Consider the following 13,874-nt stretch of genomic DNA (forward strand, 5'->3'; position numbering starts at 1 on the left):
AACCACTTTTAGAGTTAGCATCCCAGCAACAAGCACTACGAGGTGAGTTTCCTTCCAATAGGAACAGGTCTATGGCCACGATGCCAACCCATTTAGTTAGCAGTAGTTCCGGACCCAGGTCCGATGTAGTAGATAGAGTGTTTGATGTCTTTGTGATTCAAGCATGTTTTGTGTTATGCGTTCCAGACTCCAGTTTGATGCAGTATGCAGTATATGTGTTCATGCTAGTTGATATGTTTATGCTATGTTATGATCAGTCAGTTCCGAACTTTGGTCCGATGCATAGGGCAAGGCCCTGGTTAGTTTCCGGACATCGGTCCAATGCAGTTTCCGGATTTCGATCCGATGCAGTGGTCAAGGCCCATTATGTGCTTATTATGTTATTATATGGTATATGGTAGTTTGGGGGAGCTCACTAAGCTTCATGTTTACAGTTTTCAGTTTGGTTTCAGGTACTTCCGCTAATAAAGGGAAGAGCTCGGGTTGATGACATCGCACACACCACAACTTCAGCTTTTATCCTGGGAGTTATTTCAGATGCTATGATATGTTGATACAGTTATGTTGTCATGACACATCTATTATAACTTTTTGAAATTTGTGACGTACGGTTTCACCATATATTATGGATGATTGTTAGCTTTAGTATTATTTAAACAAAAAAATTTGGGTCGTATTTAGGGTCGTTTCATTTTTTATCAAGAAACAATTCTTTTTGAAGTTCTTTCGGGTAGAGATTTTCAAAAACTATTTTACTAGCAAACTAGAGTTTCATATTCCAAAGACTACATTGAGAGGGATATATATATATATATATATATATATATATATATATATATATATATACTAATAAAAGAGTAGTCCTTTTGCCAAGTGTTATAATATTAGAACTCCTAATTAATATGATGCCACTTGTCATTCTATTAATTCTCCATTTTAAATTCATTAAACCTCCTAATTAATGTGATGTTATTTGTCAATCTATTTATTCTTTATTTTAAATTTTAAATTTTAAATTTTAAATTTTATATTATTGTTTTCATTAGTTCACAAATAAAAAGAGTCTAATATATATGATAAATTAATTCCACATATTTATTTGAATCAATAATTATAATTTTACATAACTAATAAAAAAATCTCTTAATTAATAATGTATTTAAACTTTTATATAAAATAATTGATTAATAATTTTGAACTTTTTACTATGAATATTTAATTAATTTTGTAACCGTGGTTTCCACGGGTTATAAACTAGTATATATATATATATATATATATATATATATATATATATATATATATATATATATATAATAAAATGTCTTAAAAATGTGGTGGATGACAATTTTGAATGTTAGAGTTGAGAGCTTTAATTTTTCTCATTTTTACACTTTTTTTTTTCTGTAAAAATCTTTCACAACCTCTAACTTTGTTTTAGTATTTTTGTTGTGCAAATGGTTTTTGAAGATTCATATAATAAGAAATCTTCAAAAAAGATATTTTCTTGATGCAAAAACATAAAAGAACTTGAAAAACAATGTTTTTTTATACAATATCATGAACAATTTCAATATTACATAGTAAAGTAAATCTCACATATTAAATTTTTTTCTAGAGACCATACGGAAAGTACATTCTATAATGATTAGTGCACTTCTAAATAAGCTATTATTATGCTTTTCTCTATGTCTTTACTCTTTCCATTGTTTTTTAGAACACGTTATAACTGAAAGAGACCGAAGCGTATGGGACAAAATCTATGTGTGGAAGGGAGGTCATGGGGAAGACGACCAGAAATGTTAAGTAATTAATAGATTTATTTGTTTAATTAATTATCAATATATCCTTCTGGCAAGATAACCCTTTTTAAATCAATATAAGACTTTTTTAATTAATTGAAATTTCATACATCTCCTCCATTATTGCAGTCCAAGATTCATTTTAACATTAAGAAATCAGACATATTTTTTTAGAAGCAGAAGAAATTAGACATATATATTAATCATCCATTTCAACTATTCTCTCTGTTTCTCTCTTCCTCGAAAAATGAGAAATCCATCACAATTATCATCTCCTCGACTCAAAACTCAAAAGCCAGACCCATTTAATTGAAGGTGGTAGGCATTTTTGATTCACAAATTGCTAACATGTTGCAGATTCGATTTGGATGGTGATCTTGATCTTTAAGGTAATACTATTTCAGTGTTCTTCCCCCAAATTCTCTTAAATTTTATGTGATTTGTTTGATATCTATATCCTGAATCGATCAAACTCTCCATCACCTTTTTTTTCGGTTGTTAAACAATCATTCGCCTAGCTTGTTAATTGTTATGTTCACTTCAGGTTTTAGCTAATCGTAATGACTATAGTGTAGTTGCTCACCCGAAAATTAAATGTTTGAAGGGTATGAATCTATGTCACTTCCATATGAACCAGAAATGTATTTGCTTGTTAAAACTCTACATAGTCCACTACAAAATATCGTATACAAAAAGTTCGAACTAGAATAACTAATTGTGTAGTAAATGTATTTGGTTTTGTCATTTTTATGATTCTTACAACATTAGTCTTAATATTTTAAAAAAGATCGTGCAAATGTCACAAATATTGAAGAGGTTGCATTTTGCCAACTCCTTTTTCCCCGATAAAAGCATGTTTCGAAATTTCAATTTGATACTAAAATTTGAACTTCAAAAAACATGTTACCCGCTTTGAAATTTCAAACTTTTAATGTTTATGTTAAATAATTATAAGTTGTTAGTGTATTGTCCATACTAGGGGCGTGTCTGGTTCCATAACCAGACCGGAACTGGAATAACTGAAAACCCAAAAGTGACAATTCCTAGAATCGAAGACCGGACCGGTATAAGGGAACTGATTTTGGTTCCGGTTTGGCTTCGGGTTCGGGTCGGTTATATCAGTTTTGGAATCGATTATGACTGAAAAGGCTTGTCTAAATGAAATGGAATCGGAAAAACTGAAAAACCGGGACTTGTTAGTGCATAAAATGTGTAAAGGGGGTTGTTTGGTACTTTGATTTAAATGCAAGGGTTGTTTTTGTTAACATCTCACTTTAGATATATTACAAATAATACTAGTATTATTTTGAAAATAATTTTTCTTGAGATTTAGTTGAAAATAAGATGTTAGTTAAATTTAACAATTTGATTATTATTGGTGTATGCAACAACACATTTCGTGAAACGGAAAGGGGTTGACATGCTCTTGGTTTTGTGAGTACTTAAAACTTTAAATGGAAATATATCTTCATGCATGAAACAAAACATCACGGGAATTTAAGAGTTGGCGTGTTTCAATGTCAATAAAACAAAAGGTTTTCATGACATGGGGATGACCAATGAAGATGCATATATGTTGGCTCCGAATATTGAACACAACATACCACCTCTTATAATATATAAGTTTGTTTTGTACGAAAAATAAAGGGGAGATAATCGATGTGTTCCTCCAATGTACCAAACACACAGGGGGGAGGTAGTCAGTATTTTCTCCAATGAACGAAATACAAGGGAAAACTAGTCACTATGTTCCTACAATATAACAAACACAACTATTTACAATGAATCCAACTATTATGTACGAAACAGAAATGGAAGTTAGTCATTATATTCCTCCAAAGTACAAAGTAAAGGGGAAAGAACGAAGCTATATGCAAGGATGCTTCTGAAGATGAATAGGCAAAATTGTTATTGTTACTAAATGATTTAAAACTAGAACCTCATCGGGTGTTAGTGGAACAATTTGACAGTTTCTATGGTCTAAAAAAGGTTAACTATGAGTACTATGAATATAGGATAAAAAGGTGGCACTATATGAGATACTTTTTTTGGGGTGTGTCCCCCTGAAAATCAATGACATACCCCATGTACATCAAAACACCATCAGTCGACTACAAACCAACATCATATATCCGAAATATATTGTTCAACAACAAAGAAGATCTAAATCTATATGTATGAATGTGTTTAGGAGGGATTTGACATTAGAAATATGAAATCTGAAAAATACAAGTATGTGGCTAAATGTCGTGATAAATGTACTTGGTGGATCTGGACTACATGAGCTAAAATGTTAATTTGTTCCAAGTTCAAATATTTATGGACGAACACACATGTATAAAAAACCAAATACATCTCAACCATTGTCAAGTGAGGAAAAGAAAAGTTTTGGGTCATTTGTTAGAAAAGGTAAGGGTACGATTAATAGTAAGAATAAGGTATATTATTGAAACGATATATGTTGAGATATCAATTTTCGATACAAAATAAGCATTTCTGCTCTCAATCCGAAGAAGGTGAATGAAGACGCCATAACACACATAAATATTGACGAGCACGCTCAGAGCTCTTCTTTTCTGCCATCGATTATGTAGTAAGATTTAGCTTCATAACGATATATGTTTATCATATTAAAGTTTTTTAACAATTAACACATCCAGTTTATAACTTTGGATGTTTACGACAAGCTTACAATGATTAATCTTCATACATGTTTTCCACTTTAAACGAAAATGTTTGGGAACCATGTTTCTTGCGGTATTCGTAAAAGGACAAAATCAAATATTGCGCCTACCTATGGAATGGGCAAGACAAAAAGTGGTGATACATTGACATGTTTTTTTGTTTTTAGTAAAATACAACTCCAAAAATTGTACGAAAAAAAAACAAAACCGTAAAAATTATTGATTGACGTCTGTATTTAACATAGTTTCCTTAAAACAAATTCGTCATATATAGGTGTTTGTTTCCTAAGATACAACAGTAGAAAGCAATTCTTCTAGATTGTCCAAACTCTCACTTGGCTTGGACTATACTTTGGTTGTAGCAAGAGAGGAAAGATGTAGCAAGAGAGGAAAGATGAAGCAGAAACGTAAGATATGAAAAGAGTGATTTTGTTGCATTTGGTGTATCGAATCAGTCATATAGGCGTTGTATATATACTACCCAATGTAATTAAAACGAAATCATAACTGCCATAATTAAATAAGAAAAAAAAGGAAAAAATGCAAAAAAAACACACACACTAGTTCAGTGGCCCGAAGCCAATTTGGCTCGCATTTGCAACTCCACTATGTGCACGTGCAAGAGAGAGCCTTAGTTTTAATAAATCTTACAAAGATAGCTAGTCTTTGTCTTTATAAACTAATTTCCTTTTTCATTCTCCCACCAATGTGTAATGAGTTTTAAAACCCACTTAACTTCTTTATTTTCTCTTCAAATTGCCCTACTTTGACAAGTAATTTCTCATTCATTTTTAATCAATTTTGGACGTGTGATGTATCAAAACGAAGATATCACGGAGGAGAACACGAATATATATAATCAATAACTCGTTTTTAATTATATTTAGAGTCCAAAATTTGTGCTAAAAAATGGAGAAAATCCATTTTTGAAAATTAATAAAATTAATTTTTCAAACAATACCCTCCCTGATTTTGAAGGAGGTGTAAAAAAATTGTATTTATAAAAAATAAATTGCTAATCGGAAGGGATATCACATCCTTGATCGAATTTGCAAAAAAAACTAGGGTTTCGTTTGATATGCATCTTTCCAGGTCTAAACAGATCTTTCTGGCTGAATGAACCGAAAAGACTGTTTGATTTGCACAAAAAAAGGTCTTTCCTGGTAAAATATGTCTTTCCTAGAAAGCCCTAAAATCATATCTTTCTGGTTGAATGGGCCGAAAAGACAATTATGTACAAAACCCCACCTCTTTCTTTCTTTCTTGGATTATTAATTTTTTTTAAATAACTTTTTTTAAATTTATTTTTTATTTTTTATTACTTTTTTTCATCATTCAGCACAGTCAATCAGATGTACAATCAAACAGCATGGTTTCTTTCCCAGTCAGAAAACTTTCACAGACAACACTTTACCAGACAGCATTTTCCCGGATAGAAACTATCAAACGGGACCTAGGTATCTAGTCACTTATATTAGCCAAGTTTAATTTAGTTGGCACTGGCTTCGATAAAATATTCAAAAATAAATATAGATTTTTTTTTCGAGACAAACTAATTACATCTAGTAGAATAAGATACTACTCCGTACCATTTTATAACGTTCGCTAAGAAATAGTATATAATAATTGATCATAGATTACATAAAAAAAATGCTAAAAAAGGAGTATCGAATGTGGTTAGATACTTAGATGTAAAGTTGCCCAACTTGTTCTTCATTAGCCAATGTTTGAAACTAGTTTTTGAGAGTAAATGAAGAACAAGATACGACCAAAGACAATATTTATGAAACATATAACATGTATTAACAAACCGTACAACATAAACTACATATGGAGATATTAATTAGAATATGTTATTCAAATGCGTATTTTCAAAGATTGTTCTTCTTCCGCTTCATATGTAGATCTTCAAAGTTGTTCTTATTCTTCATATCCACATTTGTGAAGTTGTTCTTCATATACATATGTCTTCGAAATTGATAAAATAACACTTTAAATAGGATGACCACATCAATTGAGTTTGAAACTCCATATGAAACTAACTATATCTGGAATTGGTTGTGTTTTTTTTTCTTATATCCGTTTATGAAATACGGGCATTTTGGTTATTATAATACAACTTTCAATGCTTTGTTTTTCTTAGTTTACGTAAAATTATAACATATTTTACATCTTATTATTATAAGCGAAAGATATATTACCATAAATCAGTAAAAGAATACATTGTCTAAATTCTCAAATGAATAAAAGTACAAACAAAACCAAAAGTAAAAGTGAAAGAATATGCCAAAGTTTGAAAAGCAACAAAAAAAAGGGTGAAAAGACTTGGGAATGATGGTTGGGGGAAGAAGGAAGCTGAAATAAGATGGTACAAATGAAGTTGTGATTTCGTGACACCACCAACCATGCTTTCCTTTCACTAACTTGGCTTCTATGCTTACCTGCCTGTCTATCTTTTCCTCTTCCCACGTGCGGAGGTCCCACATATTCTATTATTTTCATCCTAGTTTAGTCTTTCAATTCAACTATGGTATTTGAATTTTGAAACCTTAATTTCCATAATATAAACTTTGTTATGGTTCGTGGCCTGGTATCTATACTATTAGAAGGGCACATCATAAGCCATTATATTTGTTACTAATATCATTTTTGGTGTACAACCTACAAACTGTCTAAAACTACTTCAACCCAAAACTTAAATTCTCTTAATTGTTGGTGTTCTATAACTTACTGATCATGTGTTGACATTAGATCGATGGAGATGCGTTTTCCCCTTTATACAAATGTATGGCTACTACTTTTGTCAAATAAATAGTCAAAATATGTAAAGAAAGGGATGTAAAAGAAATAGTAATATTCGAAAAAGCATAGATGTAAAATATGTACGTATATTGTAAGAACTTTTTTTCTTTTGACATGTTATTTAAAGAATAAAATGGCAAAGAGAGTGATTTCTATGTGAACATTGTTGGGCTATTTTCATCATAAGTTGTCAAGTCCTATTCACGATACCCTTTTCTATATTAAAATCACAATATATCTATATTGGTATACCTATAAAAATACAGCATTAACTTTACATATAAGTTGCGTTAAAAATAATCACTGTAAAATATTTATAACATTAGTAATAAATTCTTAATCTACGACTTTATTATATTTATCATTATTATGGTACTAACAGTAATATTTTTATTAAAATTATATTTATCTTAAAAACGAAAATTACTTAAAAGAATGCTCTAGTTATTTATGTTTTACCTTTTTCAAATCATCCAACCCTTACAAAATCACGACCTTTTATAAAATTCAGTGAGGAAGAAAACATACAGCAAATAGAGTTTTGGGAAATTGTGACCGCTTTCAATTAATTTAAAGTTGTCGTAACTCGCCTTAAAATAAATAGTCGCTCAAAAGTTTGTGCCAATTTATTTATCTTATGTACAAGTTTTTTTTTGTTTGCTAAAAATATTTTATCTTGAATTAAGATTTAAAAAAAACAATAACAACAAATGTTTAAATATGATACTCCAGCCAATCCATTACATGTTTAAGATCTTGTTTTTTAGTGTATGCAGGCACAAATGTTTTCCCTCTAGAAGAAACAACTTGAGAAAGGATTTTTTTCAGGAAATATATATATATATATATATATATATATATATATATATATATATATATATATATATATATATATATATATATATATATATATATATATATATATATATATATATATATATAAACAAACTCGTAGATTACAAAGTATGATGATAATAAACATTTACCTAGAAGTTATATAGATTTATTTAATTATAATCACACCATCTAGAGCATTAACGGAGCTAAAAACTTTGATATAGGGATACAAACATTGTCAAAATATATTTTATATAGTTATCATATTTTGGGGATTAAAAAACATGGTACAATCTTTTTAGTTGGGGGTATAATAACAGAGAGCATGTTTATATATATATATATATATATATATATATATATATATATATATATATATATATATATATATATATACTAGATTATAGCCCACGTTAAACGCGGGACACGCATAAAAAACATATAATTGTTTATAGTTATTGTATAATGATTATAAAAAAAATATATGGTTATTAGTATTATTGAAATGTGTAGAAAATACATTGAAAACGATAAATATATATAATCATTGAAAGATCTCTTTGTAGACATCATTTTTTGTTTTATTAGTTGAACGACTTTCCTCGTCTCATATAGTTATGATATTTATATATTTATAAGCATTTTAATTAGACGTTCATTGCATAATAATGTTACCTAATTTAAACATATATTGACAACCAATATACCGTTTTTTCTATTGCATTAAATATTGACAACTATTTTATTTATTCAAATAAAGTTATGTAACATAATTTATAAAATGTTAAACGTTATACAGATTTAATTTTAGTATATCATCAATGGAGATTCTTTTATAAATCATGATTGGTTTATTGTAAATTGATTATGAATATAAATGCTAGCTTTTATGTTTGTTCTTATTTATTTAGTGTTCGCAAGAACTTTGCATTCGTTTTGGCGCAACTTTGAATAATTTTAGTATATCATCAATGTAATTTGATATATCTTTCAATTATATGAAATATCAAATAATGACATTTCATTACTATTGTGATAATTTAGTTTATATATTGTATTTTCTAATAACCATAACGTTTTTACTAAATGTACTTTTTACGAATCTCCTAATATCTTATAATTTTTATCTTACTTTATAATTTTTCATAACTATGTTATTTTCAAGATTGACTGTTTTAATAGTGTTTTTTTTCAGTCTATTCAATTTTATATTTCATTGTACAACATCATCGTTTGTATGTATTCTGAAATTTCACTTTAAAAATGCTTAATGCTTACACCTTGATATTATTTTTTTTAATAAACTCATGTAATAATTATGGAATATATATCTCATTTTAATTAACATTCACTTCCTTTATTATATCAAATTCCTCATTAAACGAATATATTTTTGGAAAATAATAATTATAATAGGGCAACATTATCTAAGACATATATGTTTGATATACTTTTGGAGAAAAAAAATCAGGATCATTAAAAAAATTATATAAAGAAAATACAAATTTAAATTTGTTGAAATTATTGATGAATTATTGGCGAAAATTTATTTTGGAGGGAGTTGTATTTTGTAAGGTATAATAATATTACAAAATTTGAAATATCTATATTTGTTGTGCAAATTAATAAATTATATTTTTACTATATAAAAATAAAAAAGTAGGTTGATATGATGTACAAAAACATAATAATTTTAATGATATTTTAAAATCATGCCAAAATTAACCGGATTCTTATGACATAAAAATAAAATAAAAAATCATAATCATCTCTAATATATAAAAGTAACATTTTTGTAATTAATGTCAGTTCCCAAGATAGTTAATTTTTGTTTTGTTAAAGGTACCTAATATTTTTTCATGTTTATTTGAAAAGTTTCAAAAAAGTAGTTAACTGATTTCATGTAATTTGTGACAAAGAAAATCGAAATATATGAATACATACATTTGATATAGGCACAAAAAATAATCGAAAAAATATAAAAAGCGAAAGAAGGTAATATTAACGATGTTGTAGGAGAATGTTTGAAGAAAAGAAACGATTGAAAATAAATGTGAGCCGCGGATTCAATGATCAATCATATATGTATGTGATAATTTGAATATGATTTTTCGGTATTAATAATTTCCTAATAAAAAAAGATTTTATATTAATGGTTTACTAATATAAACGGATTTATATTAATGGTTGATATTAAGGTTCTGATTGAAATGATTTGTTAGTAATATGTTTTTAAAATTGACCATATTAAAATCTTCATAACTGAAAATTCAAGATGTAAAATATGGAAAACTTTTATTGGAATTAAATACATTTCATTTCAACGAATGTAAGTTATTGATTGATGATTGGAAAGCATTTATTGGAATTAAATACATTCCATATGGGGAAGATGATGTCAACAATTTGATCTAAGGGTGGAAAAAATAAGATTGAAATACAATCAATGGTCCAGATTATTTAAAATGATGTCATAAGATTTCTCTTTTAGTAATATATATATATATATATATATATATATATATATATATATATATATATATATATATATATATATATATATATATATAAACAATTTTTTTGAAGATGTTCTAGTACCCGGACGTACTATGTAGCTCCGCCACTGATCTAGGGTAAATAGTCAATAAAAATGGTAATTTCTCTTTTCTTTGACTTCGCTTTTTTTTTCATGATGCTTTAAATCCACGAATGATATATATTACCTACATTGGTATAATATTAATGCAAAACTATAAATATATGGTTTATTTTTATCTTGTGACTTCGTCTTTTTTTACCTAATATATGTTACCATAGCTTGTTAGTCTTTTACTTCCCGTTCGAAAAGAAATATAATAGCCAATTTTACAAGAACAAAATAATAACTTTAGATAATATTTAGCCCATTTAGAAACTTTCATTATATCAATTAAATTTGATTTATTTACCTATAATAAATCAAGGATAATGCTTATAGTACGAACATTATAGACATTAAATCATTCCTCTCTTTACACTCATATATATATGACAAATAATGCTACTTAATTTATTTAAAGCTAGAAACTAATATAATTCTGAAAAATAAGTACATATTAACCGTACGTTTTTATTTTAGTATATATACAACTATATTATAATAGAAAAAAAATAAAATTATGCATTTGGTATCATAATTTGCAAAGGGTATCTTAAATGAACCCTTAAGATTAGAAAGAAATGGTGGTGTGCATGTTATATTATCATATTATTTTTTTTACATGTCCCCTAAATAGAGACGGGCCTACTTGGAGTCCCAGAGTAGTATGGGTAACTCCTAAAATTTTATCGTCACGTCACGAATCAGTTATTGCCTCTTGGAGTAGAAGCCCAAGTTCGAACTTTGGCAAAGGAGTTTCTAACTTTTAAGTTACTAACATACTAACCATCTTATAGGCCGTTCAAAAAAAAGTCACAAATCAGTTGAAAACACTATCTCTCCATCATTTCTCTACTCTCTCTTCTCTCATATCTCAATAAGGTGCCAATGAGGAATGCTTGGCTCACTCCCTTAGTGTAGGGATAAGCGTTGGACCGAAACCCGAACCATAACTGAAACTCGAGTTAGGACTAAATAAGCTATTCGGGTTGGTTCTCGTGTATGTATTTTAGGCGTATTCCGTTCTCGAGTTATTTGGTTCAAGTTACCCGAATAATGTCGTAATCGGGCCTAAATAGCCGAAACAGAAATTGAAAAGTCCTAATTATGGCAACTTCGAACTGTCATAGTGTTTTCGTTATTTATTCAATTTGCTCGATCTGTTTTCCAACTTGTAGTTAAAATTTTAAACTACTGTTTACATAGTTTACACACATTTTTGGTTATATATTCAATGAGATACAAACTCCTAAACAGGGGTATTAAATTTTGATTTTTTAAACTAACATTTACTTTATTGTAATAGATTATACATATATTTGAGATGTTTTATCCCCCTAGAAGAAGATTTTAATATTTGTAGAGTTATGATTGGATCATTTTACATATATTTGAGATGTTTTGTCCCCCTAGAAGAAAATTTTAATATTTGTAGAGCTATGATTGGATCATTTGACCCACATTTTAATTTAAATAAATGTTATTTGGTTTGTTCAGGTTATTCTATTCTTTTTGGTACTATTCAGTCCTTAATTATATTGTAAATGTTATTCGGTTTATTTGGGTAATAACCGAATCGGACCGATTAATACCTGAACCAAATTGAACTCGTATTAGTTTAATTGGTCTGGTTTTTTGTTCTTCCAAATAGTATAATTCAGTTTTTCGGTTTATTCACGTTCGTGTTCACCGCATGTCAAAAGCTTGACTAGTGGGTTTGGGCACACCTACTCCATATAGTTTAATAATGTGATATATGTGCATATCTCAAATATTTAATTAAAAAAAGGCAATTCTTTTTTTACATAGAATTTACCCCTGCAAAAAAAATGTATATATAAAAAAAAAAAGAGCGTTATAGTGACGTGCGCGTGCTGATGGGTCCTTTTCTTCCATTTCAGGTATATACTTTAAGTCCCACATCATTAAATTACATGGACTTCACTACCCCTTTGGAAAATCCAAGAATCAAGATTTGCGTTTGCATGCCCCAAACCAAAACTTCCCTTACAAAAATCATCTAAAAAACTTCGCATTAAACCCTCTTCCCCATATTCCCAATTCCCAAACACAACCACACTTATGATAATGCGATCTTTTTTAGCTTGAAACAGCACCAAGAATTCAAGATTTCTGATGGGTCGTGAATTAGAAACCTACCCATCTGAAACTACCACTGGAATCAGCAAAAGAAACAACCGGAACCAACTGGACGACGGCGGAGGAGTGGAGTGGTCCGGAAAATCTTGCCGATCTTGCACAGGGAGGGTGATCGCCGACTGCGTTGCGGTGTGTTGCTGCCCATGCGCCGTCGTCAACTTTTTCACACTCACATTTCTCAAGCTTCCATGGATGATGGGGAAGAAATGTTTAGGTAATATGAGTAAGAAGAAAGAGAAGAAGAAGTTGAAAGATGAGGAGAAAGATGGAATTTCAAGAAAAGAGAAGGGAGAGAAAGTAGCATCGGGAAAAGTGAACGCCATCGGAGAAGATGATGAACAAGGAGGAAGCCGTAAGTACAGTGCAAGGTTTGAGGCTGAGAGGGTTTGGATGGAATTGTATAGAGTTGATAATTTGGGTTTTGGTAGGGTGTCCTTCAATGGAATCCAATCACTTGAGTGATGGTAGTGGTAGCGGTAGGGGTATTTTGGTCAATACAATGATTAAGATTTCGATTGATAACGATCTTAACGTGCCTTGTTTATATTGAAACGATATAAATGCACGTTTAAACAAGATTCAGAAAAGTTTATATTGCATTGTCTTTGTTGTACATGATGCTCTATCTGAATAATGGATGATCGATTGGGTTTCAAATTTGTAAAGATCATTACTGTGACTTTTTAAGTGTTTAATAGAAGTTATTAAACAGGAACTTGTAAGTTACTTTGGTTCTTTTTCAAATGCGTAAACATCATTTCTGTGACTTTTTTCTGAATAAAATTTTAATAGCAGTTATTAAACAGGGACTTGTTCGTTACTTTGGTTCTTTTTTGGATAAGAAAAATACAACTCTTCCTTAGATGATTAGATCTACTTGCTTCATAAAAACACCTACTATTCCATATGAATCTTGTGACTCATGAGTCATGCACATCATAATTCATATTT

General features: G+C 29.2%; 1 protein-coding gene across 2 annotated transcripts; it reads left to right on the forward strand.

Moving 5' to 3' along the window:
- The first annotated feature begins 1,959 nt into the window (after nt 1–1,959).
- LOC111876469 (uncharacterized) lies at nt 1,960–13,649 on the forward strand. Of its 2 annotated transcripts, none has more exons than XR_006188357.2 (2): nt 1,960–2,191; nt 2,782–5,076. XR_006188357.2 is itself a non-coding variant. In XM_023872998.3 (2 exons), the coding sequence occupies exon 2, from the start codon at nt 12,900–12,902 to the stop codon at nt 13,383–13,385; it is 486 nt and encodes a 161-aa protein (XP_023728766.1). In that variant the 5' UTR covers nt 1,968–2,191; nt 12,665–12,899; the 3' UTR covers nt 13,386–13,649. The 2 variants fall into 2 exon arrangements, 1 of the variants encoding a protein (XP_023728766.1); XM_023872998.3 differs by lacking the exon at nt 2,782–5,076 and adding an exon at nt 12,665–13,649 and having other exon boundaries at nt 1,968–2,191.
- The last annotated feature ends 225 nt before the right edge of the window (nt 13,650–13,874 follow it).

This window comes from Lactuca sativa, chromosome 2 (assembly GCF_002870075.4).
Source record: "Lactuca sativa cultivar Salinas chromosome 2, Lsat_Salinas_v11, whole genome shotgun sequence".
NCBI lineage: Eukaryota > Viridiplantae > Streptophyta > Magnoliopsida > Asterales > Asteraceae > Lactuca > Lactuca sativa.